Below are 25,802 nucleotides of genomic sequence, written 5' to 3'. Positions count from 1 at the left end.
CTGCTTCTCTGGTGATTGTAATTTTCCTGAGTTCTATCTTCCCTTCCATTTTCTAATTTATTGCAGCCTCAGGGATATTATTATATCCTCTGTAGTTTTTATTTATTCATTCACGGAATGCGGGCTTCGCTGGCTGGGCCAGCATTTATTGCCCATCCCTAGTTGCCCTTGAGAAGGTGGTGGTGAGCTGCCTTTATGAACGCCTGGAGTTCATGTGGTGTAGGTACACCCACAGTGCTGTTAGGAAAGGAGTTCCAGGATTTTGACCCAGCAACACCGAAGGAACAGCGATATATTTCCAAGTCAGAATGGTGAGTGACTTGGAGCAAAATTTCTAGATGGTGGTGGTGTTCCCATCTATCTTCTGCCTTTGTCCTTATAGATGGTAGTGGTGGTGGGTTTGGAATTCCTGCAGTACACCTTGTAGATGGTACACACTGCTGTTACAGTGCGTCTGTGGTGGAGGGAGTGAATGTTTGTGGATGTGGTGGCAATCAAGCGGGCTGCTTTGTCCTGGACGGTGTCAAGCTTCTTGAGTGTTGTGGGAACTGCACTCATCCAGGCAAATGAGGAGTATTTCATCACACTCCTGATTTGTGCCTCGTGGATGGTGGACAGGCTTTGGGGAGTCAGGAGGTGAGTTATTCGTCATAGGGTTCCCAGCCTCTGACCTGCTCTTGTGGCCATAGTACTTATATGGATGGTCTAGTTCAGTTTCTGGTCAATGAGAACCCCCAGAATGTTGATATTGGGGGATTCAGTGATGGTAATGCCACTGAACATCAAAGGTTGACACTTAGATTCCCTCTTGTTGGAGATGGTCATTGCCTGACACTTGTGGGGCGAATGTTATTTGCCACTTGTCAGCCCAAGCTTGGATGTTGTCTAGGTCTTGCTGCATTTGGACATGGACTGCTTCAGTATCTGAGGAGTCAGGAATGGTGATGTTGAACATTGCGCAATCATCAGCGAACATCCCCATTTCTGACCTTATGATGGAAGGAAGATCATTGATGAAGCAGCTGAAGATGGTTGGCCAAGTGCATTATCCTGAGGAACTCCTGCAGTGACGTCCTGGAGCTGAGATGACTCCAACAACCACAACCATCTTCCTTTGTGCTAGGTATGACTCCAACCAGTGGAGAGTTTTCCCCCTGATTCCCATTGACTCCAATTTTGCTGGGCTCTGTGATGTCACACTTGGTCAAATGCTGCCTTGATGTCAAGGGCAGTCACTCTCACCTCACCTTGGGAGTTCAGCTCTTTTAACTATGTTTGAACCAAGGCTATAATGAGGTCAGGAGTTGAGTGGCCCTGGCAGAATCCAACTGGGCATCAGTGAACAGATTATTGCCACTTGATAGCAATGTTGATGACTCCTTCCATTACTTTACTGATGATCAAGAGTAGACTGATGGAGCGGTAATTGGCCGGGTTGGATTTCTTCTACTTTTTGTGTACAAGATATACCTGGGCAATTTTCCACATAGCCGGGTAGATGCCAGTGTTGTAGCTGTACTGGAGCAGCTTGGCTAGAGGCGCGGCAAGTTCTGGGGCACAAGTCTTCAGAACTATTGCCGGAATATTGTCAGGACCCATAGCCTTTGCAGTAACGAGTGCCTTCAGCTGTTTCTTGATATCACATGGAGTGAATCAAATTAGCTGAAGACTGGCATCTGATGCTGGGAACCTCCGGAGGAGGCCCAGATGGATCATCCATACGGCACTTCTGGCTGAACATTGTAGCAAATGCTTCATCCTTATCTTTTGCACTGATGTGCTGGGCTCCTCCATCATTGAGAATGGGCATATTTGTGGAGCCTTCACCTCCAGTGAGTTGTTTAATTGTCCACCACCATTCACAACTGGATGTGACACGACTGCAGAGCTTAGATCTGATCCGTTGGTTGTGGGATTGCTTAGCTCTGACTATCACTTGCTGCTTATGCTGTTTGGCACGCAAGTAGTCCTGTGTTATAGCTTCGCCTGGGTTGACACCGCATTTTTAGGTATGCCTGGTGCTGCTCCTGGCATGCCCTCCTGCACTCTTCATTGAACCAGGGTTGATCCCCTGGCTTGATGGTACTGGTAGAGTGGGGGATATGCTGGGCCATGAGGTTACAGATTGTGTTCGAGTACAATTCTGCTGCTGCAGATGGCCCACAGCACCTCATGGATGCCTGGTCTTGAGTTGCTAGATTTGTTCGAAATCTATCCCATTTAGCACAGTGGTAGTGCCACACAACACGATGGAGGGTATCCTGAATGTGAAGACAGGACTCCATCTCCACAACGACTGCGGTGGTCACTCCTACCGATACAGTCATGGACAGATGCATCTGCGGCAGGCAAGTTGGCGAGGATGAGATCAAGTATGTTTTTTCCTCTTGTTGGTTCCCTCACCACCTGATGCAGACTCAGTCTAGTAGCTATGTCCTGTAGGACTCTGCCAGCTTGGTCAGCAGTGGTGCTACCGAGCTACTCTTGATGATGAAGTCCCCCACCCAGGGTACATTTTGCGCCCTTGCCACCCTCAGTGCTTTCTCCAAGTGGTGTTCAACATGGAGGAATACTGATTCATCAGCTGAGGAAGGGTGGCATGTGGTACTCAGCAGGAGGTTTCCTTGTCCGTGTTTGACCTGATGCCATGAGACTTCATGGGGTCTGGAGTTGATGTTGAGGACTCCTAGGGCAACTCCCTCGCCACTGTATACCACTGTGCCGACATCTCTTCTGGATCTGGCCTGCTGGTGGGACAGGACATACTCAGGAATGGTGATGGTGGTGTCAGGGACATTATCATAAGGTATGATTCCCAGAAGATGACTACGTCAGGCTATTGCTCGACTAGTCTGTGAGACAGCTCTCCCAATTTTGGCACTAGCTCCCAGATGTTAGTAAGGAGGTCGTTGCAGGGTTGACAGGGCTGAGAATGCCTTTGTCATTTCCAGTGCCTAGGTCGATGCTGGGTGGTCTGTCTGATTTCAGTGAAGACTGATGGAAAATACCTGTTCAATTCATCTGCCATTTCCTTATTTTCCATTATCAATTCTCTCGACTCACCTGCTATAAGACCAATGCTCACTTTGCCAACTCATTTCTTTTTAAAATATTGATAGAAACTCTTACTATCTGCTTTTATATTTCTGGCTAGTTTTCTCTCATACTCAAATTTTTCCCTCCTTATTAATCTTTTAGTCATCCTTTGCTATTCCTGATATTCTATCCAATCTTCTGGCCTTCCACCTATCTTTGCATAATTATCTTTAATCTTTCTAGTTAACCACGGATGGTTTGTCCGTTCCTTGGACTTTTTCTTACTTGTTGGAATGTATATCAATTCTGCGTATTCTGAAATATCCCCTTAATTGTTTGCCACTGCATCTCTATTGACCGATCTCTTAACCTAATTTGCCAATTCTCTTTGGCCAGCTGTGCTTTCATGTCCTCATAATTACCCTTATTTAAGTTTTAAAACATAGTCTCAGATCCACTCTTCTCTCCTTCAAACTGAATGTAAAATTCAGTTATATTATGGTTGCTGCTACCTTGGGGTGCCTTCACTATGAGATAATTAATTAATCCCATGTTGTTGCCTGCTACTATAGCCTGCTCTCTGGTTGGCCCCAGAATGTGCTGTTCTAAGAAACTATCCTGGAAACATTCTATGAACTCATCTAGACTATGTATGCCCATATAGACTTTTCCAGTCTATATGTAGATTAAGATCTCCCATAATTATCGCCGTGCCTTTCCAACAGGTTCCCATTATTTCTTTCTTTGTGCTCCATCCTACCATGTGGTTACTGTTAGGGGGCCTGTACACACCTCCCACAAGTGACTTCTTGCCTTTACCATTTCTCATCTCTACCCAAACCATTTCCACATCCTGATTTCCTGAACTTAGGTCATCCCTCTCTATTGTGCTAATACCATCACTAACTAACAAAGCCACCCCTCCACCTTTTCCTCACTTCCTGTCATTCCTAAATGTCCTATATCCTTTAATATTCAAGTCCCAATTCATGTCCTCCTGCAGCCATGTCTCTGTAGTGGCTATCAAATCGCACTTATTTATTTCTGTGCGTGCTCTCAGGTCATCTGTTATGTTTAAAATATTTAGTGCATTCAGATACAGAGCCTTTAGTTTTATCCTTTTATTATTTTTATAACCTCTAGTCTCATCTGTTGATTTACATTAGATTTGTACTCTATATCCTTTCTTGTCATGGTCTGTTTTCCATTTCCCGTAATAATACCTTTCTCTTTTGTCTTGTTTCTACTCTTTGATTTCCCACCTCTTCCCAAATTTGTACCCTTGCTCCCACTATTTACTCTTCCTCATGAGACACATACCCATTTAGCTTTGTGACATCCATGAACTTGGAAATATTACATATGGTCCCTACATCTAAATCATTGATATATACGTGAATAGCTGCAGCCCAAGTACTGATCCTTGCGTTAGTCCATTGGTCACAGCCTGCCAACGTGAGAATTACCTATTTATTCCCACTCTCTGTTTTCTGCCTGTTAACCAGTCCTTAATCCATGCCAGTAGATTACCTCCTATCCCACATGGTTTAATTTTATTAGTCAACCTCCTGTGGGGGACTTTGTCAAAAGCCTTCTGAAAATCCAAGTAGACTACGTCCACCAACTCCCCTTTATCAATTCTGTTAGTAACATCTTCAAAAAATTCCAACAGGTTTGTCAAACATGATTTCCCATTCATAAATCCTTGTTGACTCTGCCCAATCAGATCATTATTATCCAAGTGTCCATTTATCACATCTTTTATTATGGACATGATAAATGGACACTTGGATAATAATGACCTGATTGGGCAGAGTCAACATGGATTTATGAATGGGAAGTAATGTTTGACGAGTGCCAGACAATGATCATCTCCAACAAGAGAGTATCTAACTATCTCCCTGTGACATTCAATGGCACGACCATCACTGGGTCCCCCATTATCAACATGCTGGGAGTTATCATTGACTAGAAACAGAACTGGGCTAGCCATATAAATACCACGACCAAAGGAGCTGGGAATTCTGAGGCAGGTAACTCACCTTCTGACTACCCAAAGCCTGTCTGCCATCTACAAAGCACAAGTCTGTATTGTGATGGAATATTCTTCACTTGCCTGGATGAGTGCATCTCCAACATAAACTCAAGAAACTCAACACCATCCAGGACAAAGCAGTCCGCTTGATTGGCACCCCATCCAGCACCTTAAACATTTACTTCCTCCACCACCAACACAAAGTGGCAGCAGAATGTACTACATACAATGATCATCTCCAATAAGAGAATCTGAAGTTTTTTGAAGAGGTAACAGAGAAGGTTGATAAGGGAAATTCTGTTGATGTGGTGTATATGGATTTTCAAAAGGCACTTGATACAGCACAACACAACAGACTTGTGAGCAAATTTTGGGTCATGGAATAAAAGGGAAAATAGGCACTTGGATAAGAAATTGGCTGAGTGACAGGAAAGAGAGTAGTGATAAATGGTTATTTTTCAGATTGGAGGCAGGTTTGTGATGGAGTTCCCCAGGGGTCAGTGTTGGGACTCTTGCTCTTCCTGATATATATTAATGATCTAGACTGTGGTGTGCAGGGCATGATTTAAAAATTTGCAGATGATATGAAGATTGAAAATGTTGTCAAATGTGACAGGGATAGTCTTGAAATTCAACAAGACATAGGCATTTTGGTGGATTGGGCAGACAGGTGGCAGATGAAGTTCAGTGCAGAGAAGTGAGAGGTGATTCATTTTGGCAGGCAAAATATGGTGAGACAGTATAAAGTGTGGTAGTGTCTAGAAATTTCTTCTGCAAATGGCAATCAATTGTTAATTTTAAAACTGTTTCATAGAATTTTGTTAACCAAATGCATTAAGGAATATGGGGCAAAGGCAGTTCATTGTAGTTAGGTCACAGATCAACTATTATCTTATTGAATGGCAGAACAGGCTTGAGGGGTTAACCGCCGTTCCTGTGATCCCACGTCTGTCGGGGCTCGTAAACATTCACAACAGTCAGCTTCCCCACTCTGATTTTACTGAAGAATGGTGAACTGTCTGCTGGTGGTGTACCTTCAGCTTCAGTAATCAGATCGGCCAGAGCATGAGGCCACACCACATTTCTTATGGTATTGGCAGCCTATCTTGTAGCATCCATCGATCTACATTGAGTCTGGATTGGATACAAGTAGGTGGTTTCTTGGAGGATGAGAATGTCAATCATTTTTGTCCTGAGATCCCTTGACATGATGTTAGACTTTACTCTAGATAGATCCTCAATGTTGAGTTTATAAATGTGAAGTATTGTACCAAATATTTTGTTGATTGGTCTTAAAAGGAACCTTTGAAATGTTTAACAATTTCATGGTTTTCTAATTGGGAGGCCATTTTTGGATCTCCTTGATGATATTAGCTGACAAGTTCTTGATGAATTAGCACACACAGGTAGGTTGATATCAACTCTCCAGTACTCCAATTTCCTACCCCTCCGTCGCTTCACTTAATGATAGGAAATTGCAGCTTGTAAAAATTTTTTGATGTATAAACAAATCTAAACTTGAGTATTTTTTACTTAACCTTTACTGATATAACTTGCAAAAAATTTCAAACCACAATTCAAGCCTCTTTGCCTGAGGGCCAATGAGTTATTTAAAACATTCTTTCCAGTCAGAAATCTTCAAATCAAAACAGAACTTCTTTCCTTGTTATTGGAATGCCATTTCACCAAAGAATTTAGGGCGGACAATTAATATGACAGATATGTCACAGAAATTATGATAATGTATCTATTTAACTTTCATAAACTGACACCTACTTGTACCCAATCCATTCTCGGTGCAGATTGATGGATTCCACATGATAGGCTGCAAATACCACAAGAAATGTGGTGTGGCCTCATGCCCTGGCTGCTCTGATTACTGAAGCTGAAGGTATACCGCCAGCAGACAGTTCACCATTCTTCAGTACAATCAGAGTGGGCAAGCCAACAATTGTGAATGTTTACGAGCCCCAATAGATGTGGGATCACAGGAACGGGAGTTAACCCCTCAAGCCTGTTCCACCATTCAATGAGTTCAGTGAGATAATATAGTTGATCTGTGACCTAAGAAAGAGGACGGAAGGGCGGTGACATACTGAACTACAAATCTGTTGTTGACTTTGTCATCTAGCTTATCATTCATGATAATGTGACTTAAAGTGGAAAATTCCTCTTTTACCTGTATAAACAGTTTTCCAGATTTAGACACAATGAGGGAGAAATTCTCGCTCTAGCAGCACTATGCAGACTTACATCGATTCCCCAGGGACAGGCATTGTCACCAATTGCCAACTCCATGGCCTTCTCCATTGATATCGTTAAATAATTCCACTTGAGTTGCATGGGTAATGGCTCCCTGCTGCCTGCCCCTGGTGAACTGACATGGTCCGCACAGCAACATTTCTACACAAATTTCTCCCCTAGTGTGAGAGTTATGGTCTATTAAACACTGATCAGTAAAAATAGTATTTTTCACATTATCTTCAAGGAGCATGAACCTGGGACCTAAACAATAACCTTTCCTATCAGAATATTGGTTTTCAGCAACATAACAATCAGTAGATTCATTAGTTAATTTTGAACTAACGAGATAACAATAATTTGCATCTCAACAGCATTTTTCATGTGCAGTAAGGCGTTACAAAGAGCATTAACCTAAACATTTGTAACACAAAATAATATATATTAAACAATGAAGGAGAATGAAAAGCTAGAGAGAGATGGAGAGATAGTTAAAGAGAAGGATTGAGGATTTTAGAAACAGAAGAGGAGGTAAAACAAGTTCGAGGAAGCTAGGCAGGGAGTTAACTCTTCCTTCATACTTTGCCAATGGTTGACTGTCACAATTAACACACAGTTAGAAAGATAACCAGATCTCACCAGCAATACAGTGAGCTAGTTGAGATATCCGCTAATGGGTTCTCTACTACAGTCTACCACAAGCCTAACCTACAACTCCATGCACAACAAGGTTGGTCTTACTGTCACTCTCGTAAATAGGACATGAGCCATTTGCTCACCATGCAAGCTTGATGCCAAAATAAGGAGCATCAAAGCTATCCTGTGGGATTATGGCTGCCCTGATCAGATCATTGATTGCTGTGTATCGCGCATATTCACAAATGGGTTGAAAGCCACCAGTTTTGAACCTGACAAGTGGCCAGTCCTCCTTAAATTATCCTAAAAGGGTGAAGTATTGCAAAAATTTAGGTAAGACATGAAGCTTGCCATTTCACGCTGCTACTAAGCAGTAGCAACAGGAGTGGTATTTTCTACTGAAAGGATACAGACGTGAAGCCAAAAAGACATTTTGCCTACCATACAAATGAGTAATGTGGTATATAAGCTTCAGCACTGGTGCAATGCCAGGTACATAGGTCTTACATCCCAACAACTGGTGGATTGTATCAAACAGCACGTTCATTTTGGTGTTTGCAATAGGCAGAGTATTGACGGTACTCAACTAACCCATTCGTGTAAAAATGTCTAACATCAGATGTGATTCCATGGTTGGGCAACATTTGCTGAACAATCCTGAATGTGCTAAGAATTACAGTAATAACCAATTTAAGATTATCAGTTGGACTCTCACTGTAGCTCACTTATGCTTGGTAGAAGCTACATATGTTGATTTTTAGGGACCTGTTCTCTGTAGGCACAAGGAGTATATTGAGACATTGCACCTCTGAATAAATGAGAACATGGGGACAATAGCTCCCTGGTGCATTCCCATGGCAACATCTCAACCTATCAGACCCAAGTAGCCTATCAATAAACACCTCTTTTCTCATGCCATATAAATTATTTTTCCATTGAAATTTGACATTCTTGCATCTATCCTGATGAGTGCAAGATGAAAAGTTTTGACAGTATTCTCTTTTCTCAGCAATATTAGAGTTCTCTAGTTTTCCAGCACAAGCTGTTCCAGTACAGCTGCAACACTGGCATCTACCCAGCAATGTGAAAAATTGCCCAGTTATGTTCTATACACAAAAAGCAGGACAAATCCAACCCAGCCAATTACTACCTCATCAGTCTACTCTCCATTATCAGTAAAGTAATGGAAGGGGTCATCAACAGTCCTTTCGAATGACACTTGCTAAGCAATAACCTGTTCATTGACGCCCAATTTGGATTCCGCCGGGGCCACTCAGCTCCTAACCTCATTACAGCCTTCATTCAAACATGGATAAAAGAGATGAAATCCTGAGGTGAGGTGAGCATGATTGCCCTTGACATCAAAGCAGCATTTGACAGAGTGTGACATCAAGGAGCCATAGCAAAGTTGGAGTCAATGGGAATCGGGGGAAACTCTCCACTGAATGGAGTTATGCCTAGCACAAAGGAAGATGGTTGTGGTTGTTGGAGGTCAGTCATCTCAGTTCCAGGACATCACCTCAGGAGTTCCTCAGGATAGTGTCCTTGGCCCAACCATCTTCAGCTGTTTCATCAATCACCTTCCTTCCATAAGGTCAGAAGTGGGGATATTCGCTGATGATTGCACAATGTTCAGCACCATTTGTGACTCCTCAGATACTGAAACAGTCCATGTCCAAATGCAGCAGGACCTGGACAACATCCAGGCTTGGACTGACAAGTGGCAAGTAACATGTGCACCACAAGTGTCAAGCATTGGCCATCTCCAACAAGAGAGAATCCAACCATCGTCCCTTGATGTTCAATGGCATTACCATCACTGAATTTCCCACTATCAACATCCTGGGGGGTACCATTAACCAGAAACTGAACTGGACAAGCCATATAAATACCGTGGCTACAAGGGCAGGTCAGAGGCTAGGGATCGTGATGAGTAACCCACCTCCTGATTCCCCAAAACCATCTACAAGGCACAAGTCGGGAGTGTGCTGAAATACTCCCCGCTTGCCTGGATGAGTGCAGCTCCCACTACACTCAAGCAGCTTGACGCCATCCAGGACAAAGCAGCCCACTTGATTGGCACCACATCCACAAACATTCACTCCCTCTACCACCGACGCACAGTAGCAGCAGTGCGTGCCATCTACTAGGTGCACTGCAGGAATTCACCAAGGCTCCCTTGGCAGCACCTTCCAAACCTATGACTACCATCTAGAAGGACAAAGGCAGCAGATGGATGGGAACACTACCACCTGGAAGTTCCCCTCCAAGTCCCTCACCATTTTGACTTGGAAATATATCACCGTTCCTTCACTGTCGCTGGATCAAAATCCTGGGACTCCCTCCCTAACAGCACTGTGGATATACCCACACCTCATGGAATGCAGCGGCTCAAGAAGGTAGCTCACCACCACCTTCTCAATAGCAAATGGGATGGGAATAAATGCTCTGTCTTTTTTTACAAAAGCAATATATTAATAATTATGGATGACACACATTAAGGCATAACCGTTTGGAAATTAGATTAAATTAGTCCATCTATCATACTTTTAATTTACCCTGCATTAGAATTGCATTCATGTTGCTCACTTCTCTACTCAAACTTAATCATTGATTCCATGTGGGAGGTGTTGACCTTTCTCATGGGAAGAATTTTCTCCCCATTGGGTGGGCCGGTCGGGAGCAGGTGCAGAGCCAATCGGCGACTGCGATCGGCGACTGCGATCGGCTGTGCTCCGCCATTTTACGTGGGCTGGCAAATTAAGGCCCGCCCAGCGTGACGCATGCCCGGTAGTGCTCAGCACTACCTGTACGGGCAGGGGGAGGAGGGAGAGTCGGGGCCTGCGCTCTTTCGTGCACGTGCGCGAAAGAATGCAGCTCCGTGCCTCAGGGAGATTAAGTTCAATTTGAAACTTGACAATAAAAAAAGTTAAAAATCATTTACACATGTTCCCTCATGTGACAGTGTCACATGAGCTGGGACATGGTTATCAAATGTTTAATAAATATTTATTAATTTAATAAACCCTTCATGAAACCTCATCCTGCCCGTGGTGCGAAGACCACCTTAAGGTTGGACGGGCAGCCCTGTCAAATTGTTTAATTAATGGCCTTAACAGGCCTTTGACAGTTCAACGGGCACGCAGCCGACTCCGGTGCCTGCCCGTTGAATGAAAGATTGGAACGATGCGCAGTGACATTGGGACGCATGCCCAACGTCATCATGCGTCATTTTACGAATGTTTGAAAGTTGGGATTTAACACGTGATTTGGGTCCTAATTGCAGATTTGAACTTGCCTGGGAGTGCTAACCAGAAACCCACAGGTTTAGTACTCAAATGCTGACAAGGCATAGTTTACTTGGAGTATCTGTACTGCTTTATCTGACACACAGCAGCAGGTTGCTAGATGGCTCAGGGGCCGAGGGAGAGGGCGAACAGGTTCTTGGATGCTGCACTGGAGGCCCTGGTGGAGATAGTCCAGAGAAGAGGAGATTCCGTATATTTGCAGTGGGGTGACAAAAGCCACCTCATCCTTCAGCCCTCTCTCCTACAGCAGCTGGTGCTATTCTGTTGACCTCATGTCCTCCTCCCATTCCTCAACCAGACCAAAGTGGACCGACCCCAAACAAAATGTTCTTGACCAAGTACTCCCTTTCTCCTGGTGACTCCCATGCGGTGTCCAATAAGGTAGAATGAAACGCCACTAACTCTTTTTTTAGGTAAGGTACTCACAGAACTTCCAGAATAAATGCTGTTCGAATGTTGGTGAAGTTTTGACTTAAGTGTCCCAGTAAATCTCCCGATGGGTTGCAGAGGTTCTCTTCACAGCTCCAGCTGTGAGCGAATATGAAATGGTGAGTGCCCCTTTAAGTAGCACTTGGAAATAAACATTGATACTGTGTTCATTCCCAACCAGCAGGTCACTATGAGGAGAGCATTACATCATAAGATCATATGACCGCAAGATTATTTTTAGTGGAAACTACCAAAATTCCACGCATCCTCTTTAATGGATTCCAGCAGGCATTGCAAGTGGCAATCAGCTATTTAATAAGCCTCTGGGTGGCTATCTGCATCCCTGTTATAAACGGCTTTATAAAGATGGTCCCTTGTGCCAAATACAGGCTAAACCAGCATTTCAGCTCAAGACCCAATCTCGGCTACCTGGTTACTTCTTTAATTCCTAAAGTATTGAGTGATGATTTCCACCATGGATCCAACCAAATGCTTCCCAAACTATTTATTCGAATAAGAGATTTCACTTCTTAGTCATGTGTGTGTGAGACAGCAAAAGATGTCTGGTACCCTGAAGCTGAGCAAATACCAGCCAGAGACAAAGAGAAGAATGGGAAAAATATAGTAATCATGACTGCAGTGCTTAAAGTGTTAATCAGGCATTCTAGTTAAAAAAATGTTTAGCATGTTCTGTTCCAGTGTCAATATCAAATTACTAAATATCTCAAGCATGTGCATTGAGCAGGCTGCTGGAAGTACTGTGTAGGTGTGTCTATGCAAATACATTGGTCTCAGTCAGCATAAATGCAGAGACTCCAGCGAGAGTTTAATCTGCGCTGTTTGAGGCAGGATGGCAACCAAACTGGGTGAGTCTGAGTTTCAATGTTTTCTCCTAAACAAAAGCATTCTGAAAATGGGGTTTATTTTGTTTCCAGTTTTCTCCTCTTCTAAGATGCACCTTGTGGGGTGCATTTCTGCAGGTCCCAGTGCTCCTCAGTATCTCATCCCAAGGAGACATGTTCCCTGTGTCATAAATAATGCTATATAATGAATAGCGATGGATCATTTGATTGTGTAGTGCATCAGTCAACACCAATCCTATCCTCACCAACATCCCCAATGCAATGCAAGCACATTGTAGCATTGTAATCAGAAGCAAGGAACCTGGATGACAATAAGTGCTGTATATAGATCCAAATGTCCTGGGTTAGAAAGGCCAGAATCAGCTGATCTAACTGGTAAGTAAATGTAAATGTCAATGAGGACAGATTCAGGAAGAACTTAGGTGCCCACAATGAATAACCTATTGAACTCCCTCTCCAAGCTCAGATATAAAGGATGACAATTTGGGCAAGATAACTGAAGGTGACAGGTGCTTGTGAGTGTATAACACCTTCAGGAGAGCAGCAAGGTAGGCGGGAAGTGGCAGAAATAAGGGACTTTCACCCAAACTGTTAAAGGATGAGAGCAGGGAAATTGCTATCACTGTATCTGACCAGCCTTCTTCTGCTGCTCAGAATGAAACTGCCTGAGGCCAACGAAAGCTGTTTGATATGAGCATAATGAGCAGACCACATCTTTGTGTTTAAAATTTAAATTTAAGATTTTTTCAACAAAAATGGAGAATTTATTTAATCTAACCGACATATTTAATTTGGCATGTTATTCTACAAACCAATTCCTTAAATTCCTACGATGCCTTACGTATGCTTCACTATCTCACTCCACTCCTTCTGCCTGACTCTCCTCCTTTCTTTCTGAGATGCAATATTTCTTTCTCTCTCATCTGGCCTCAATATTTACTGAGGCAGGATTTGAAGCAGAGGGAGGAGTTATTGTTGGAAACCTGGAAGGGCAGGTTTCCTCAAACGCTGTGGAGTTTTAGCTCCAGGGCTTGTTTAACTTTGTTCCTCCAGGTTTCCCGCTCAAATGCCAGCCTGGCTTACAGGCAAAAGACTGCAGCTGCCGAGCAGGTAGGTGTATTGGTGATATATAGGCAGAGGTTGAAGGGAATGGGGAGGGAACAGATCAAAGGCGGGAGCGGAGAATGAGACTCTGGGAGGAGGTCGTCGTGTGTAAGGTGTGGGGCGGGGGAGGGGGGTGGGGATCAGAGGTGGGAGAGATCAAGGGAGAACCAGAGAGATCTTAGGGGGAGTGGAAAGATCACCTTAGACTAGGTAATTGGAGGCGAAGATAGTGGAGGAGGTCTGGTTTGGGGAGATGGTGGGTATCAGGTAGGAGTCGGTTTACAGGCTAGCTTAGGAATATTAGAAATAGGAGTGGGCCAATATGGCCCCTCGAACCCTCTCTGGCACCCCCCCCCCACCCCTTCTGCTATTCAATAAGATCATGGCTGACTTGATCTTAATCTCAACTTCACTTTGCTGCCTGTTCGCCATAACCTTTGACTCCCCTATAATTCAAGAAACTGTTTATCTCAGCCTTGAATATATTCAATGACTCAGCCTCCACAGCTCTCTGGGTACAGAATTCCAAAGATTCACAACTCAGAGAAAAAATTCCTCTTCATCTTTGTCTTAAAGGTGCTACCCCTTATTTTGAAACCGCGCCCCTAGTTCTAGATTTCCCCATGAGGGAAAACATCCTCTCAGCATCTATTCTGTTAAGTCCCCTCACAATCTTACATCTTTCAATTTGTTCACTGCTCAATCTTTGAAACTCCAACGCAAGGAGACCAAAACCATACACAATACTCTAGGGGTAGGATTTTACTGTTGGTGAGCAGGGGGGGGCCCACTCACTGACGCAGGATGATGTCGGGTGGAACTCCCGACATCATGCTGCCCCATTTAAATTTTCAGGAAGGTGGGGCACAGCAAAATCAGCTGCGTGCCCGCCGACCTGTCAATGGCCAATTGAGGTCATTGACAGGATCAATTGACCAATTAAAGGACCTGCCCGTCCAACCTTAAGGTTAGCAGGCAGGCCAGGAGCCCCGGCAGCAAATAGAGAAAACGTGAAATCTCATCCTCCGGCGGGATGAGGTTTCATGTCGGGTTTTAAAAGTTTTAATAAAGTTGTTATGGAAATTATGAACATGTCACATAAGGGGACATGTAAGGGAATTTTTTTATTTTTAATACTTTTAGAAGTAGAGGTGATCTCCCTGAGGCAGCACATAGCCTCAGGGAGATGAGTGCACTCTTTTGTGCGCATGCGCGAAAGAGCACACTCTTGATTTTAAGGATTCCCCCCGCCCGCGCAGGGAGCGCATCGCATTTCCCTGTGGACTTCACCCTGGGTGGCCAATTTCATAAAATGGCATCACGCCTCCGATCAGGGGCACGGATCGGAAGCGCACCTGCACGCGCCAGTCCATCAACTGCCCCCCTAACGGGGGGGGGGGAAAATTTTGCCCTAGGTGTGGTCTCATGAATGCCCTGTACAGTTGTAGCATGACTTCCCGAATTTAAATTCCAACCCCCTTATGATAAAGGTCGACGTTTCATTTGCCTTCCTAATTACTTGCTATACTTATTTACTCACCTCTTTGTGTTTCATGTACCAGGACAATGATCTCTCAGTACCTCAGCATTCTGAGCAGGACAGAGACAACTTTAAAAAGGACAATTTCCACAGCTGCCAGTTAGCATTTAACCGATTCAGAGTCCGATAAAGTTCTTCAACAACCATTCTATAATTCTCCATTAAAATAAAATTTTCCTTTTCCATTCTTCCTGCTTCACATTTTCTTACATTAAATTCCATTTGCCAAAATTTTTGACCTCTCACTTAATCTATCCATATCCCTTTGGAGTCTCTTTGGGCTGAATCTTCTGATGTCAACCATGGTGAATGTTGAGATATTTACTGCTGCTGCACACTGGGGTCCTTTGGAAGTCCTGACCTGCGCACTGGCACAGTAAAGACCCAGAGTGTCAGAGGCTGGGGCCTGCTGTGTGACATTTACCCGGGCACTTATCCTAATATTATCCTGCTGTTAATTTCTGACAGAGTTCAGTGACTAACTGTGGTGCCCAGACCACCTGCATGCATTCCCACGCCCCCCACTCAACATACCCTCGACCACCCCCCAACCCGACTGTCCGCACCCCTAACTCAGCTGCAAGGACGAAAATAGGGCCTATATTATCCGATATTGACTGGGGTGGGTTTTCTGAGCAGGGTGCGTTTTTGATCGAGGAACCCAGAAGTCCGGTTTTCCCCGCAAGCTTCTAAACTTGGAATCCACAATGTGAATATTCTTTGGACAGAATCCCTGCTCAGAAGTCAGCCTGATTAATGGGCTAATATGAATATACAAGAGGACATATGAATGAGGAACAGGATTAGGCCATTTGGTTACTCAAGTCTGCTCTGCCATTTGATAAGATCATGGCTGATCTGATTGTGGCCTCAATTATACTTTTCTGTCTACCCCCCACACCCTATTACTCCCTTGTCAGTCAAGAATCTGTCTAACTCAGTCTTAATTCAAGCATTCGAGTGAGACAGGGAGCCCTCCTGAGCAAGCCACAGTTGCAGGTATGGAGCTGCTCACAAGAGCTTTGGGGAGGTCAATATCTGGTCTGGAAGGGTCCGATCTCTAACCCTGGGGGCAGGGTCTTCAGTCCCTGATAGAGGTAAGGGGGATTACATACTGTGCAAGAATCAGAGAGAGCCAAAGCATGAGTAAAGCAGTGACCATGCAAGCTTTAGAGGGGCACAATGCAAGAACCAGGAATGTGGGAAAATAGAGAAAAAATTGAAGAAAGACAGTCAAGAGAGAATAAGAGACTGAGAGAAACATTGCAAGAGCCACAAAGAATATGTGAGAGTCACAGGTAGAGACAGAAAGATGCAGTTCAAGAGTCAGGGAGAGCGACAATGAATACCAGAGAGAGTACAGGGTGAATTTTAACCCCTCCCTAAATAGGTAGGTGTGAGTCTGGTGAGATGTAAGTATTTTAAAAGTCTCAAACTCAATCCCAGCCCCTCTCCAACCTGCCCACTGCCGGGTTTAATGGAGGCTGGGCAAGAAGCAGCTAACCAACTAATTTCTGGGAGGTGGGTTGTCTATTCAAATACTATAATGAGGGCTAACGCCTTGTTTTTAACTTCCCTTACAGGTTTAATCTTAGCCAGCTGTGTTTCCCAGGAAACCCAGAAGAACTTAGGAGGGCCAAGAGGAAGCACTCCTGCTGCTACTGGCCCACAAGCAGTGCTGTAAAGACTCTGGCCTAATCCCTGAAGCTGCTCTCACCTCCTTTGAGCTGCTGATAATTCCTGGGAAACACAGCCGGTTAAGATTAACCCTCTAAGGGAAGTTAAAAACAAGGTGCCTGCCCTTATTATAGTATTTGAATAGACAACCCACCTACCAGAAATTAGTCGATTGGCTGCTTCTTGCTCGGCCTCCATTAAACCCGGCAGTGGGCAGGTTGGAGGAGGACTGGGATTGAATTTGAGATCTTAAAAATATTTACATCTCACCAGACTCTCACCCACCTATTTTGGGGGGGTTAAAATTCACCCTGTACTCTCTCTGGTATACATTGTCGCTCTCTCTGACTCTTGAACTGCATCTTTCTATCTCTCCCTGTGACTCTCATATTCTTTGTGACTCTTGCAATGTTTCTCTCAGTTACTTGTTCTCTCTTGACCGTCTTCCTTCAATTTTTCTCTATGTTCCCACCTTCCTGGTTCTTGCATTGTGCCCCTCTAAAGCTTGCACGGTCATTGCTTTATTCATGCTTTGGCTCTCTCTTTCTGATTCTTGGACAGTTTGTGTCTCTGTCTGATTTTTGGCAACTGTCTCATTATTTATAATGCTATTTGTTTTGTAAATCTCAGGTTGTGCTTTGACTGCAATCATTTTTCTTGCATTGGGTGTTGCAAAATGTGAAGAGGAAATTGCTAACATGCATATGTTAGATAACGAAGAAAGGTTCACCCGAGCTCTCACATTAAGACCTGCATCTGGTTAGTATTTGAGGTCAATATTTTCCCTTATGATCCCTGGTAAGAGTTAATCACCAAACAAGGCTGGCTTGACCCAAAAAGCAATTGTGAGCATAGAGCCAGACTCCATCCCTCTCCCTGGCAACAGTCTCAGTTTTACCCACTTTGTTTGCAATATTAGTGGCACATTTGACACCAATATGAGATTCTGATGTCATATTCATGACAACATTGAGACCGCCCATTTCCACCTCAGTAACACTGCCTGGTTTGGCTCCTATTTCAGCTCATCAGTTGCATAAACTCCTATTCAGTGTTAGTCCTAGACTTGACAATTCCGATGCACACGTGGCTGGTCTATCCTCCAAAAATTTGAGATCATCCAAAACTCTGCTGCCCGTGACTTAATTTACACCAAGTCTTGAATTTAAAATTCTCATCAATGATCCTCTAAGTCTGGCCTTGAGCATCCCTAATTTTAATCGCTCCACTATTGGTTGCCATGTCTCCAGTTGCCTAAGCCTCAAGCTCTTGACTTCCCTCCCTATAACTGTCTGCCCCTCTACCTCATTGTCCTCCTTTAAGATACTCCTTAAATCCTATCTCTTTGGCCAAGATTTTGGTCAGCTGTCCCGAAATCTCCTTAAGTGGCTCAGTATCATATATCATTTTATAATGCACCTGAGAAGAACATTGGGACATTTTATTAGGTTAAAGGAGATATATGAGTATAAGTTGTTGGTGTTGTTGAATAGGTCAAAATTACATTGGTAGAAGCCCTACCGCTGTAGGGTGTTAGAATTACACCACAGGATAACATCGTAGGAAAACAACATAATTGACATCCCCGTCCTCCACTATTAGCCAAAGTATAACCCATGTAGTTTAATTAGGTTAATACCTCCGTTCAAATAGTGAATACAGACTTTCAAACAAATGCAAAAAGTTTTTCTACTTAATTATCCAACAATATAATTTCAAAGTTGACTCTTCAAAAGACATTACCAGATGATAGTAAGTCTTTGAAGGCTGTACTGCCATGTGTATTACAATAAATGGCTGCAGCTGCCATACATGCCAACGAATGCTGCAGTGCTGGTGTCTCATACTAAATGGAGCAGAAGAAATTAATACAGCAGAGATAGACCATCACTAGCAAATGTCAATATCTTTCTCAAATGGTTGAAAATTGCAGTGACTATAGCAGAATCTCGAGTACTTAGGTTCCCTCCAGTTCTCTTTGAAATAAAGGACAAGAACAGGAATGCACTGCACCCAAAAAGATCACTGCTGTTCACATAGAGTGATCCCAACTTTCAGAAAATTGGATCCTATCCTTTAACTTTTATACACTCAATCACTCACCAAAAGCTGTTAATCGATCACACTATAGGAGAGAAAGGACCGATTAGTGAAATGTTCTCCAAATTGAGGAATGTGACAGTGAGTTTCCCTTGGTTGAAGGAATAGTGAGTTGATTATCCAAGTTTACAAATGGCCCTAAGCTATGTGACACAGATTGCTGCAGCCGCTGTGAAAGATCCCTGGAACTTGAAAAAAACATCAACCATAGTGAAAACCTTGGCCAAGGGTGGGTTTGTGAATATGAAACCATGGTGTTCCCCATTGGTGATGCAAAAATTGGGTCCTAGCCCTTCAGCAAAATCATTCACTGGCACCTATCTCCCTACTGAGGTCCAAACTAACACTGGCAGCCCCTTCCCCTTTAAATAGGCTGCAGATTGTCGCTGAGGTAGACTCTCCCTTTCCACTTTTACCTCTCCTCCCTTGGTCCTATGTGCTCTTGCCCTCCCCTTTCCATTTCAACTCACCTCACTTCTCATTTTCCCCATTCCACACTCCTTTCTGCCAATTCCTTTGTTCTGCCCTCCTTTCACCTCATCATTCTTTGTTATTCCTTTTCCCAGTTCTATCCTCTTTACCCCTGTCCCTCATCTCCCCAATCCCCATTCTTCCCTCCTGTCTTGGTTCCAGCCAACCGCTCACCCTATCCCCTTTACTCTTCCCCATCCTTCATTCCCTTAATTCTGCCTTCATTTCCCCTTCTACAGTTTTCCTACCCTTCATGTGCTACGTGTCTCCCTCCACCCTGATCCTGTCCCTCTTTCTGTACACCCATCCTCTTCATTTACCATTCCTCTCCCCACCCCATTTTTCTTCCTCTTTCTCCCTTCCTTGGTCACCTCTTAGTCTGTACCCATTCCTCCTCCTTTTCTCCCACACTTTATGTCTTTCTCACCCTCCCCAACAGCAACAACCCCCCTCCCAACCCCTGGCTTTGCCTTTTCTTCCTCCTTACCTTGTGCCAGTCATCTCCAGTCTCGCACTTCCTTGCATTCCGCTGCACTCTCCTTCCCACAACCCTCTCTCCTTTCAGCATCAAATCAATAAAACAATCTTACATATTGCAGGTTATCCTGAGGATTGCAGTGGTGTCAGTGGTAAAAGCGGACTTCACATTATCAAACCTAACGGATCCCCCCCACTTGTTGTGTATTGCGACATGAGAACAGACGGTGGTGGATGGACCATGATTCAAAGGAACAATCGGGTAACAGAAATTAACTGGGCAGAATACTGGACAGCCTACAAGTATGGTTTTGGCAATATCCTTCGGGATCACTGGCTGGGAAATGAATATATATACAAGATCATAAAGCAGAGAAATTACAAAATAAAGTTTTTGCTGAGGGATAGGTACAATAGACTGCGTATTGCTAATTATGACTCATTCGCTATCGGAAATGAAGTAAGTGGTTACAGATTGAGCTTAGGTAGATACTCAGGAAATGCCGGCAATGCTATGGTAGGAAATCAGAACACCGTTGTACATGATAATATGAAGTTTTCAACATTGGACCGAGACCAGGATAGGTCATCGTCGAACTGTGCAAAATCTTGCAGGGGCGGCTTCTGGTTTAATAATTGTTACAGGGTTAACCTGAATGTAAAGACATCAATCTACTGGTATGGCTTGTGCAATGGCAACTGCAAGTCTTCCCAGATTCTGATCAAACCTGACAATGTGTGTAAGCAGTATAATTAACACAAGTGACATAGAACTGATGAGTTCCAGGTGATACTTCATCCTGACGAATGGAAAGAAGTTCTGAGTGCTTTACACAGGCATGGCTCTCAACTCTATGTCTGTGCATCACTCTGGCCCACCTCGGTGCTCCCCGTTTGAAAATTATTTCTGGCCTGTCTTCAAAACAAGAAAGCAAAATATTTGGGGTAGATTTTTCTTGTGCATTGGGATTTATCTATATTCTCTTTTGGGGAGCTGAATTTGTGTGTGAAATGCCTGATTTAGAATGAAGTGAAATCAGACCTGTGAACTGACAGCTAGCTGTAAGTATAATTGCTCAAAAAATCAGAAATCATCACAAACAAAACAAATTCGAAGGCTACTCTCAGGTTTCTACCAGTTTGGATCTTTGTTATAAATGTAAATCTGTAATTTCTCAAAACTATCTTCAAATGTTTTGACACATTCAACGAGCAGTGTAATTTTGTGATGGTTGTTTGACCGTGTTCATTTTTGTCACCATAAATACCAGCTGTGGGCAGGAATAAGACCCAGATCAGATGATGTGTGAAAATGTAGAGATAGCTACAAGTCTGACTATTTACAGAAATTGGTGTTTCATTCTGTATTTAATACTGATTAAAATGCTTATAGTTACAATAAAATGGACTTCAATATCCGCTGATGGATTGAGTGTAATTTCCGCAGGACTAGGGTACACGGATTAACTAGTTAAAACCATTCAGTAAAAAAGTGCTCCTTTCTTTTGACATTAAATTGGCAATCCCACTCAAAGAAGGCACTGAATAGATGATGAGAAAACTGGAAACAAATCACGTTCAGAGCCAGCCTTGGGATTTTTGTGATCTTAAGTGGAATTAAACATGCAATGTCCCAGGTGAACACTGACCAATTCCATTCTGTCACACACATTATTCTCAAGCAACCCAACATACAACACCGTACCAAATACTGAACATATGCTCATCGCCTAATGGAAAAATAGTAGAAAAAATGCTGGAGATATAAGCAACATCTCACAGTTTGCAATGCACTGCTAAATAAGGGAGGTCACTGAGGTTCTCACACAGAGACACAGCTTTCTCTCATTCCCTCTTCCCAGAGACAAGCACGCAAAACAAGCACCAGAGTTTGTAGATTGCAGGCTTTTCAATAGAGTGGGGTACTACTGACTGCATGCACAATGCATGCACCCTGTATCATTAAGTGGAAGGGATTCTATTCCCTCAATGTGCAGCTGGTGAGTGACCACAGGCATTGCATCATGCCTGTTACACTGAAGTCACAATGCCCCCATTTTGTGATAGTGCTCTGTGCATTTGAAGCACCACAACAAGTCAAATCCTAGCTACTGAATGACAGGGGTTACCCCTGATGATAAGGCCATGATTCTGATCCAGAATCCACACACAAATATAATGAAACTTCCCTCACTCGTGTCCTGGCAATTTACACCATGTACAAAAGAAGTGGAAATCTTGCATTCGAGCTTCTATTCCTCTTTTCCCATGCACTTTCACCCCATGAATTGGTGCACATTGGCATAAGGATACAAAGTGACCGTTGAACTCTGGACTGCACTGAGATATCACTTGTTCATATCTCACAGGTCAACCAAGAAACAAGCCTTACTATTTCACATACAATTCTTTTCTATTTTTCTATATGACTTCTTGTCGATTGATTCTAATTTTATTTTTTTACATTGCTGCTACTCAGCATGCTAATCCATCCTCTTTGCTTACCCACATTATGTCTTCTGTAAATAAACTTGCTCTTATAGCCTGCACCAATTGGTATCTTTTTTCCCCAGATTTCAAAACATATGTGTGGGCAGGTTGTCCCAGGTGCACCACATATCATGAATCAAGGTTGTTAAACTTGGGTACATAGCCCAAATATGTGGTAGAAACTTTGCTGGTTTCCTTCATAGCAGACTTGGCCTGTTAATGAACATTATTTTTACCGTGACTACAAAACAGAAACATTTGAAAAAGCTACAAGTCATTCAACAAGCCTTGGCCTTGTCCTGCAGGTTGATTTGAGTAGGAACAGATTTGGCCTGAGAGAAGAAAGTTGGTCTTGCTTTTCTTTGATCTGAATTACATCCGTCCCACTCACTTTGGGGTAAATTTGGTGCAATAAACAGAGTAAGATATGTACTTTTTCCCAGCCCAAAAAAATTGCACATTCCCCTCTGCAAATGCCACCATTCCTTTAAGGCCCAACTGGGTGCCAGTTCTACCTTTAAATGGGGTCAAGAGTAACTCCTTCATCCCATTTCCTTCCACTTGCATCCCAAACCATTACAACTGCTATATCAGTTATCCCTGAGGCAGACACCATGTTAAGGAGGCTAAAATGTGGTCTCCTCTACATTGGAGAGACCAAACGTAAACTGGGCGACCGCTTTGCAGAACACCTGCGGTCTGTCCGCAAGAATGAGCCAAACCTCCCTGTCGCTTGCCATTTCAACACTCCACCCTGCTCTCTTGCCCATATGTCTGTCCTTGGCTTGCTGCATTGTTCCAGTGAAGCCCAATGCAAACTGGAGGAACAACACCTCATCTTCCGACTAGGCACTTTACAGCCTTCTGGACTGAATATCGAATTCAACAACTTTAGGTCTTGACCTCCCTCCTCCATCCCCACCCCCCATCTGTTTCTTCCCCCTTCCTTTTGTTTTTTTTCCAATAAATTATATAGATTTTTCTTTTTCGCTCCTATTTCCATTATTTTTAAATCTTTTATGCTCCCCCCACCCCCACTAGAGCTATACCTTGAGTGCCCTACCATCCATTCTTAATTAGCACATTCGTTTAGATAATGTCACCAACTTCGACACCTATGTGTTCTTTTGTTCTGCCGTCTGTAACATCTTTTGATGATCTGCTTCTATCACTGCTTTTGCCTACAACCACACCACCCCCCTCCACTTCTCTCTCTCCACCCCCCCCAACACCACCTTAAACCAGCTTATATTTCAACCCTCCCTGGGATTCACCTAGTTCTGTCGAAGGGTCAAGAGGACATGAAACGTCAACTCTTTTCTTCTCCGCCGATGCCGCCAGACCTGCTGAGTTTTTCCAGGTAATTCTGTTTATGTTAAGGAGGCTATTTAAGTTGCTGCTATTGAAGGTTGGCATTTCTTTGCCTGCATAGTGATATTTTAGGCATTAAATCTGTACTTTTGCAGCTATCTTTACTCAGTTCTACTCAAAGCACCTTATTCATGGATTTTTCAATGGAAATATGATTACTTTGATGTTATGTACAGGAGAGAAAAAGGCATGGAACAGACAAGTTTAGATACTCAGAATCATGCGCTACCGAAGTTCTGTCTTCCCTACATGCAGAACCTTATATATTATGGCTTATAGACCAAAAGATTCTTACTTGGGCCCATTTACAATTTAATAAAGCAGCACAAGCAAGAGACGAAGTGGAAATGAAGAGTCAGTACAACTTATAGTCAAGGCTTTCAACAGATTAATGTTGATGAGCCAAATAAAGTCACTTCTATTGTGCATGTGCTTCGTCCCCCACCCCTCCCTTAAACAAGCTCATATACACCCCAACTGTGTGTGATCAAGCTGCCTTTATTTTATATATCCATTCTCTCTTTCTACAGCTACCAGTTACACTGGTTCCTAATCTTTTGCTCCAATGATGTGCTTCCTGGGTGAGGTGAGGTTTGAGTGGTGTAACGACGATGGTTCTCAGGAGACTTAGATATATGAGGTGGTTCTCATCTCAGGGTAGCTACAGTATTAAACAGATCAGCTTCTGGTAGCTTTATGCTTGCAAGTAGCAAGGGATCATGTCAGGAACTCCTTCACGTGCAGGCGCTGGAGGGGATTTTATGCAAGGAGGTTCACTGCCACCCTTTGGAGACAACTATATCTATGCCAACTCCTTATAGTCCATTTGTGCTAGACACCAGTTCAGAGATTCCTGTGGTTGACGTTATCACAGACCAAATTGTCCTACTCAAGCCTTAGAAGCCCTGTGCGGGTTTGAGGGTCAGGCTCACTGACAAGGCACCTACTGAGGCATTGGTAGCTATCTCTCTGGAAGTGAATCATGTTTCTAGAAGCTCTTCCAATTTCTTTGACCGTCAGCGCCTCAGAGGTGTCTGCACATCCTGAGAACCTTAGAGCAATGCGCTGTGGATACATGTAGTAGACTTCTCCCATTTGTCTTTATGTGCAGAAACACTCTCCACTGCTTCCACAGGAAATCAATGGTTCCAATTCATGGGCCGTTTGAAGCTTGAGCATTGAAGTAACGGGTCCACTGGCACCCCAGCTGAGGGAAGTTGTTTCTCCCAGCTTGTGGAGGAAAACTCTCTCCTTACACTCACCTTGCTCACTCATCCACAACAACTCCTCTGACCAATTCCTCACTAGTGGGCATTGCTGTGCTGATCCTTGGCAAGGTAAAATGCCAGGACAGAGTTGGTGAGGACATGACAGCAACTTTGAAGCTGGAAGTGCTTGGGCAGTAATTGGAGTGGTTGGTCTCTTGACGTGAAAGACAGGAAAGTTTGTTTAGTTAAGTAAACAGGGACATTTCCCCTTGAATAAACAGCAGGTGATTGTAAGGGCATCATAATTCTTCAAGGTAGGCCATGAGGCTGAAACTACATAGGAGTATTTTCAAACTGTACCAACGTCTCTTGCCAGCACACCTCCAACAAGTCAACAAATGCCAAGTGAACTGGGAGAATGAACTGATTGAAAGAGATGTGCAAGTTTTTGGAGAGATGGCCTTTTGCAGAGCTGGGTTTCCCTGACACCCAGAACTGAGAGAAAGTTTTTTAAAAAATTCTTTCACAGGATAGGAGTATCGCTGCAAGTCTAGCATCCCGAATTATCCTGGAGGTGAGTCACTTTCTTGAACCACTGTACTCCATGTGGTGTAGGTAGACCCACAGTTTTTTTTAGTAGCAACCTCTAGGATTTTGACCCAATGATGATGAAGGAATGCTGATATATTTGATGATTACGACTTGGAGGGGAACTTGGAAGTGGATGTGTTTCCATTCACCTGTTGCCCTTGTTTGTACAGGCACTAGAAGTCACAAGCTTGGAAGATACTGTTGAAGAAGCCTTGGTGAATTGCT

General features: G+C 43.6%; 1 protein-coding gene across 1 annotated transcript; it reads left to right on the top strand.

Moving 5' to 3' along the window:
• Positions 1 to 12,428: 12,428 nt before the first annotated feature.
• Positions 12,429 to 21,336, top strand: LOC121283642 (fibrinogen-like protein 1-like protein). Its single transcript, XM_041198431.1, has 3 exons — positions 12,429 to 12,551; positions 17,500 to 17,628; positions 20,040 to 21,336. The coding sequence occupies exons 1-3, from the start codon at positions 12,536 to 12,538 to the stop codon at positions 20,672 to 20,674; spliced, it is 780 nt and encodes a 259-aa protein (XP_041054365.1). The 5' UTR covers positions 12,429 to 12,535; the 3' UTR covers positions 20,675 to 21,336.
• The last annotated feature ends 4,466 nt before the right edge of the window (positions 21,337 to 25,802 follow it).

The sequence above is a fragment of the Carcharodon carcharias genome, chromosome 10 (assembly GCF_017639515.1).
Source record: "Carcharodon carcharias isolate sCarCar2 chromosome 10, sCarCar2.pri, whole genome shotgun sequence".
In the NCBI taxonomy this organism is placed as follows: domain Eukaryota; kingdom Metazoa; phylum Chordata; class Chondrichthyes; order Lamniformes; family Lamnidae; genus Carcharodon; species Carcharodon carcharias.
Note: the sequence above shows the minus strand (reverse complement) of the source record. Positions and strands in the feature narration are given on the sequence as shown.

Bases quoted from the DNA above. Each gene is read 5' to 3' on its own strand.
- LOC121283642 (XM_041198431.1), top strand. The intron at 17,629-20,039 runs GTTAGTATTTGA...TACATATTGCAG, and splicing joins CACATTAAGACCTGCATCTG to GTTATCCTGAGGATTGCAGT.